At 45.0% G+C, this 7,888-nt stretch overlaps 1 protein-coding gene across 1 annotated transcript in view; it reads right to left on the reverse strand.

Annotated features, from left to right (window-relative positions):
* The window catches only part of LOC138296400 (gamma-aminobutyric acid receptor subunit rho-1-like), a 459,035-nt gene that overhangs the window by 358,272 nt on the left and 92,875 nt on the right, over positions 1–7,888 (reverse strand). The window contains exon 2 of the mRNA XM_069235486.1: positions 2,589–2,642. Coding sequence (XP_069091587.1) covers positions 2,589–2,642 — 54 coding nt within the window. The remainder of the gene's footprint in view (positions 1–2,588; positions 2,643–7,888) is intronic.

The raw sequence follows: 7,888 nt of genomic DNA on the forward strand, positions 1-7,888 counted from the left end.
AGAAACCTTTATGACCGCAGGGTACTCAAACCTACAACCAATCAAGGTTCCTACAAGCACAACTGACATGGGGACCACTTTACCCTGACTGAGTACACCACATTAAAATGGATCGCTCCGTGGTCGAAGGATCTCAGACCTTGCAAGCGGCCAAGGCCAATTCACATTGCAGCTACCATTGGCACACAGGCTGCTCTACCTGCCTGAACAATAAAACATAAAATGTCAAAGGACCTGGCCATAGCCCACTCCTCTCCACAAACTATGGTTGGACGTTAATTGATGCACTGACTCCGTTTTCGCAAGTGCAGACCCTTCTAGGAGCAAAGAGGTACTCCATGTTCAGAGTGGCCTCAACCCTGACGCCTACACAGGTTGCACTCTCAGATACCACACTTTTTCCCAAATTAGGACATGATTTCTAGTGGCACTATATTTTGAGATGGAAAGTGCACCTGACAAATAAAACTTCTAGGGGTGACCGTTTTACCACCCAATTCCAAGTTCACAAATCAAAATGATGGAATAATTCACTGATACTGCATGTTTTCCCCATTTTGACCTACAAATACCTGAGGGCCTCATTTACGAGGCCGTAGCGCACACTGCACCACCGGAGCATAATTTTTTTACATTCCGGTGGCGCAGTGTGCCGGCCCATATTAACAAGGCCACGCAAAGCCGTCTTGCATGGCGTTTCGTAGCCTTGTATTTATGGCTCTCTTTCACGCATAACACTGCATGAAAGGGGTGTTCCATGGGTGTTGCTGGGGATGTTCCCATGCAACACTCATGGAACCCGAAAAAAATCGAATGCATTCCCAGATTTACAAGTCTGGGAATGCAACAGATTCCTATGCCACTTCAGGGGTGGCATTAAAGTGGCACAACGGGGAAAAATAACATTAAGGGCCAGATTTAAGAAGGGCCTAGTGCCACCTGGCGCCAAATTAGCATCATTTTTTTACGCTAATGTGGGGTTAGGTTGGCATAAATGCCGTGCCATATATAAAAAAAATGGCACAATGCTAGGATTATGCCACTTTGTAAACCTTTGAACGACATTATGCCTGCCCCAGGCATACTGTATGCAAGGGGGGCGCTCCAGGGTTAGGAGGCTCAGATAAATGGCACAGTGAAATCTATGAGATTCCACTGCACCATTTTTAGCACCATTTTTTACGCTTGCCTAAGTCAGGTGTTAAAATGAGGCTCACATTGCTTTCAATTGGCCTTCTTTCATTTTGCAGGACTAGCATCAATGTTTTTGGCACTAATGCTGCAAAACGTGAAACTAGTGTCAAAATGTTTGACACTACTTCCCTAATGAGTGCCATGGTGCACCGTATCATAAAGGCAGCCCACACATGGTGGCGTTTGGGGGGGCGCAAGAAAAGTGGCGCATCATGACATGATATACCACTTTTCATACATTTGCCCCTAATTCTCCCTGTTTTTTCCACTTTCTATGTGTGCTGCATTTAGCAGCACACATAGAAAGAGGAAAACACCTTTTGTAATTGTTTTAGTTTAGGAAGGTGTCCCTTCCTGCGCAAAACAATCATTCCCACAACGTAGGCACCCTTGTACCATGGTGCAAGGGTGCTTGCGTTGGTGCATGGCAGCAATTTGTGCGCCAGCGCAGGGGGAGAGGACAGAAATCCGTTGTATCTTGTAGATGCTGCTGTGCACCATAGGCCTTGTAAATGAGGCCCTGAATGCGCAGTCTGTGATGTACACATATTGTGCCTGGTTTTATCAATGAAAAGAGAGAGGAATTACTGCACTAGCTGTTATCTCGATTTCGGTACAAACTCTTTGATTACTAGTCCGCTTAAAGGGCACCTAATGATTTTCATTTTCTTTCATCTATATTTACTAACTAAAATTTGCCAGGGTGATGCAGCCTGCAACAAAGGATGTGTTTCATGTTGCCACAGGTGACAGTTTATTTGTTGTATTTAAATCCTCCCCGAATGAAGTGCCTTTCGGTGCTGTCATTCGCAATTTTCTTTCTTGGTTTTCATTCTAGCCTTCAGGTATTTATTTACTTTTTTTAACAATGCGACCTATGTCTCAGAGAGCAACCAAATCGTTTACCCTCGAAAGGTTTGAAAACTGAGCACCAAAAAAAATGCAATTCACATTTTTTCATATTAAACATATGACAGACCTCAATGGCTTCAGTATGTGTACCTCGGCAGTTTATACGGGACTAACAAATCACCTGCATTAAGAATCAAAAGGTTGTCAACTACAACTTGTTTCTGAAAGTGCGCCTCCCTATTGCAAAACAAAAACATATGTATGAAAATTCGGTTCACATAGTTACAAAACTGGCAATAACTGCTGGTTCTTTACATGTAGCAAATACATTTCGAGCATGTCTGAGAATTTCTAGTGCGAAATTAAATGATCTACAATTCCCTATAAAAAGTCCGCCGTGCCCAGACATTCATTGAATAACTAATGAAACTAGTCCCTGGCCGGCTTGGATTGGGGTTTCCTATTTTCAAAATCTTCCGGGCAGCCAAAGACAATAGTCTTATTATGATCAGTGTGAGTGAGTGATGTATTAATTAGCTTACCTTCCTTGCTTGTGGGTTTCTGGTTGCACATCTCTTCTATGTCTTTGAAGTCTACTACAAGAAAGAAAAAGAATGCAGAATTAAACTACGAATGGCGAAGCTAATAGGTCTGGCACCAACAAGCTGGTGCAACAGCTAATTTGTCAATGGAGTAGAGTAGAGTTAATTGGCTCAGTGGTGGAGAGTGTTGTAAAGTGCAGTGATGTAGAATAGAGTGGTGTAGAGTGGAGTGGGGTGGACTAAGGAGGAGTGGGTTGGAGTGGATTGCGGTTGTGTGGCATATTGGATTGGAGTAGAGTGGGGTGAATTGGATTAGAGTAGAGTGGGGTGGATTTGGTGGAGTGGGGTAGATTGTATTCAGTGGACCTGATGGGGTGGATTGGAGTGGGGTGGATTGAAATGGGATGAGGTGCATTAGATTGGGGTGAATTGGAGTGTGGTGGATTGGAGTGGGGTAGATTAGGTTGGATTGGGGTGAGTGATAGAGCTGGAGTGTGGTAGACTAGATTGGGGTGGGGTGGGATCGATTGGGGCAGGCTGGATTGGATTGGTTAGGAATGGGGTGATTTGGAGTTGTGTGAATTGGAGTGGGGTGGGGTTGAGTGGGGTGGATTAGATTGGATTGGACTGCAGTGGGGTGGATTAGATTGAATTTGAGTGGGTGGATTGGGTTGCAGTGGGGTGGATTGGATTGGAGGTGGGTGGATTGGATTAGATGGGTTTGGGTGGGCTGGAGGGGGTTGACTGGAGTGGATTGCAAATGAGTGGGATGGCATGGAGTGTGGTGGAATGGAGTGCAGTGGACTGGATTATCATGGGGTGGGGTGGATTGGAGTCAAGTGAATTGATTGGAGTTGGGTGGATTGGATTAGATGGGGTGGGGTGGGCTGGAGGTGGTTGACTGGAGTGGGGTGCAAATGAGTGGGGTGGCATGGAGTGTGGTGGAATGGAGTGTGGTGGACTGGATTATCATGGGGTGGGGTGGATTAGAGTCAAGCGGATTAGATTGCAGTGGGGTGGATTAAACTGGAGTAAAATGGATTGGATTGAGTAGGGTGGACTGTATTGGGTTGGGGTGTATTGGGGTGGCATGGGAAGGGGTGGATTGGAGTGGTGTGGATTGGAGTGCAGTGGATTTTTGAAGTGGGGTAGATTGGAGTGGGATGGACTGGAGTGGACTGAATTGGGGTGGATTGGATTGAGGTGCAATGGACTGGTTTTGCATGGACTAGATTTAAGGCGGTGGATTGGATTTGAGTGGAGTGGGTGGATTGGAGTGTGGTGAATTGGATTGGTGGGGGTGGAGTGGAGTGGAGTGGGGTGGATTATTGGAGTAGGATGAATTGGAGTGGGGTGGATTGGAGGGGGTGGATTGGATTGGTGTGGGGTGAATTGGAGTGGAGTGGAGTGTGGTGGGGTGGGTGGACTCGACTGGACTGTAGTAGGGTGGATTAAGGTGGTATGGAGTGGGGTGGATTGGAGAAGGGTTGATTAAGGTGGACTGGATTGGACTGGACTGGGGTGGGGTAGATTAAGGTGAACTGGGTTGGAGTAGGATGACTGAAGTGGGGTGGGTGGTTTGGAGTGGGATGCCTTAGGTTGTGGTGGACTGGAATGGAGTGGAGTGGAGTGGTGTGGGGTGGATTGGATTGGTGTGAGGTGGATTGGGTTGGGGTAAATTGGATTGGACTGTATTGGATTGGTGTGGGGTGGATTGGAGTGGGGTTGATTGAAATGGATTGGAGAGAGGTGAAATGGGATTCAGAGGGTGGACTGGATTGAGGTGAGGTGGAGAGGGGCAGATTGAAGTGGGGCAGATTGGAGTGTGGCAGATTGTTTTGGACTGGAATGCACAGATTGGAAGGGGTAGATTTTGGATAGGAGTGGAGCAAATTGGAGTGGGTAGATTGTTTTGGACTGCAGTGGGGCAGATTGGAGTGGGATAGATTGTTTTGAATTGGAGAGGGTAAAAGTGGAGTGGGGCAGATGGGTTTGGATTGAAGTTTGGCATATTGGAGTGTGGTAGATTGTTTTAGATTGGAGTGGGGACGATTGGAATGGACAGATTGGAGTGGGGTAGAATGGAATAGGGCAGATTGGAGTGGGGCAAATTGTTCTGGATTGGAGTGGGAGAGATTGGAGTGGGGTAAATTGGAGCGGGCAGATTGTTTTGGATTGGAGTGGGGCAGATTGGAGTGGGGCAGATGGTTTCAGATTGGAGTGGGGCAGACTGGAGTTGGCGGATTGTTTTGGATTAGGGTGGAGCAGACTGGAGTGCAGCAGATTGTTTTGGATTGGAGTGGGGCGGAATATTTTGGATTGCAGTGGGGCAGATTGTTTTGGGTTGAGTGGCGCAGATAGGAGTGGGGCAGATTGTTCTGAATTGAAGTGGGGCAGATTGTTTTGGGTTAGAGAGGGTCAGATTGGAATGGGGCAGCTTTTTTTTTATAGATTGGGGTGGGTAGATTGAAGTGGGGCAGATTGTTTGAGTCTAGAGTGGGGCTGATTGTTTTGGACTGGCGTGTGGCAGATTGGAGTGGGGCACATTGTTTGGGACTGGAGTGGGGCAGATTATTTGGGATTAGAGAGGGTCAGATTGGAGTTGGGGAACATTGTTTTGGATTGGAGTGCAACAGATTGGAGTGGGGCAGATTGGAGTCGGGCAAATTGTTTTAGATTGAGTACAACAGCTTGGAGTACGGCAGATTGTTTTGAATTGGAGTCGGGCAGATTGTTTTGGATTGGAAGGGGGCAGACTAGAGTGGGGCACTTTTTTGGACTGGAGTAGGGCATTTTAAGTGAGGCAGACCGGATTTGAGTAGATTGATTTAGATTGGGTTGGGCAGATTGGAGTGGGACAGATTGTTTTGGATTGGAGTGCAGCAGATTGTTTTGGACTGCAGTGGGGCAGATTGGAGTGGGGCGGATTGTTTTAGACTGGAGTGGGGCAGAATGCTTTAGATTGGAGTGGTGCAGATTGTTTTGGATTGTGGTGTGCCAGATTGGAGTGGGGCTGATTGATTTGGATTGGAGTGGGGCACATAGGATTGGGCAGATTGGAGAGGGTTTGATTGCTTTGGATTGGAGAAGAGAAGATTGAACTGAGACATATTATTTTGGATTGGAGTGGGTCAGATTGGAGTGGTGCAGATTGTTTTGGATTGGAGTGGGGCAGATTGTTTTAGACTGGTGTGGGGAAGATTGTTTGGGATTGGAGTGGGGTGAGTTGTTTTGGATTGGAGTGGGGCCTGATTGCTTTTTTATTGCAGTGGAACAGATTGTTTCGGATTGGAATGGAGAACATTGGGGTAGGACAAATGGGGCAGGCTGGAGTGGGCTGGGTTGGGAGGACTGGAGTGTGGTGGACCGGAGTGGATTGAAGTGAGTGTTTGAAGTGGAATTGGCTGGATTGGATTGGTCTGGTGTCAATTAGATAGAGTAGGGTGGATTGGATTGAGTGGGGTAGATTGGTGTGGGGCAAGGTGGGGTGGGGTGGGGTGGGGTGGGGTGGATTGGTGTGGATTGGATTTGGGGGGATTGGATTGGAGTGACCAACTATGACACTGTAATAAAAACTGCCAGATAAGCAAACAGGGCTCCAGCCCTTTTTAGCTAACAACATTCTTGCAAGTGAGACGCATGTATTAGAGCGTGCTCTCGCAGGCTTGACCATAAAAAAGGACTCATGTCGCCACCTAAACATGTTAAACATGACTGCCATATATTGACAGTAATATTTTAAATTAAAATAACGTACTGATATTGCTATTTTGCTAGTGATGTTTTTTCAAACAACAAGCCTTTCAGTTGTGAGTTGCATTTTCTTATTATTATTCTTTATGAATGAAACATGAATAAATCACCACTTAAACAATGACTCAAATAACAGGCAGCTTCAATTTTACAATATAACTTAAATACTTTATAACATACACTTAAAAAAGGGGTGCAGGCAAAATAAATAGCAGGGGATTAATATAAAAATAAATATTATGATATATTTTGAAACAGATTTGCCACTAAAGAGAAAAGATCTCTATTTAGACAGATGTTAACAATGTGCACATGCTTTGTGCTGCCACTCAAAGTGAAGGGAGTCAATGGATAAAGTGGGCTGCCCCATGCTGTAAGCTTTGAAGAATGGAAGCAATCTATGAATTACATTTGAATAGACCAATGGATGACGCATGCTGGCTGTAAACCACTCTATATATGTATATTATATTTGTATTTCTTGAAAAAACAATACTCTGGCTAGAAAGTTAAAATTGCTGCAAATGCCGGACCAAAAGAAGACAGATGATAAAAATTATTCACAGGCTTGTAGTTTAACGTGAAATTCTTACTACTGTATAATATTACTGTCAGAAAATTGACAGGAAACACCCACATTAAGACTATATTTTGCTTGTAATATTCTAACTGTTTTGTGAGGGGACAACAACAGATATTTAGGAAACATCCTGGGGATAAGGGTATGTCTTAATAGACCCTTTTACTTCTGGGCTAAACACCACATAGGCCAGCTTTCACTCCGTCAGTGAGGGAGAACTATTTCTATCAGGGTACAGTGGGGTATTGTTGGGCTTGGCCCTCTTTGCAGAATCACCCCCAAACTTTTTGCCTTTACCCTCCAATGATGAATTAATTTTTGCTGTCCTTCAGACTCTGTGCACTTTACAACTGCTAACCATTGTTAAAATGCATTTGCTTATTCCTCAAAACATGGGTAAAATTGGCATATATACCCTAGTACATTTTGTCTACTTGTAAGGCCCTAGTAAAGTTGTACTACATGTACTCAGCGCCTGCAAATTAAATGCTACTAGTTGGTCTGCAGCACTGATTGTGCCTCCATCTTTAGTAGCCCGTTAAACACGTCAGGCCTGCAATTGGAGTCTGTGTGTGCTGGCCTAAAACTGGCATGTCTACCTTGTAAAATAAACCTTATGCTATGCCCAAATCTTCATTTTTAATACATATAAGTCCTCCCACCCCCCACGCTGAGCAGGCCGTAAACAGCCCACAGGGCAGGGTGCAATATATTTAAACAATCGGACATATACGTTTTAAGTTTTACATGCCCTAATAATGAAAAACTCTACAGTCATTTTCACTACTGCAAGGCTTACCTCTCCCATAGGATAACAATGAGATTACTTTAATACATCTTTTAAGTATAATTCCCAATTACAAAAAGATAGACTTTTCAAGTTTGGTATCACGCAAAGTGGTGCCCTATTAGTCCTGGACCCTTGGAAGTGGGCCTGAAGGTGCTCTGCCAGCCCATCTTTAGATCC

This window comes from Pleurodeles waltl, chromosome 5 (genome assembly GCF_031143425.1).
Source record: "Pleurodeles waltl isolate 20211129_DDA chromosome 5, aPleWal1.hap1.20221129, whole genome shotgun sequence".
Classification (NCBI taxonomy): Eukaryota; Metazoa; Chordata; class Amphibia; order Caudata; family Salamandridae; genus Pleurodeles; species Pleurodeles waltl.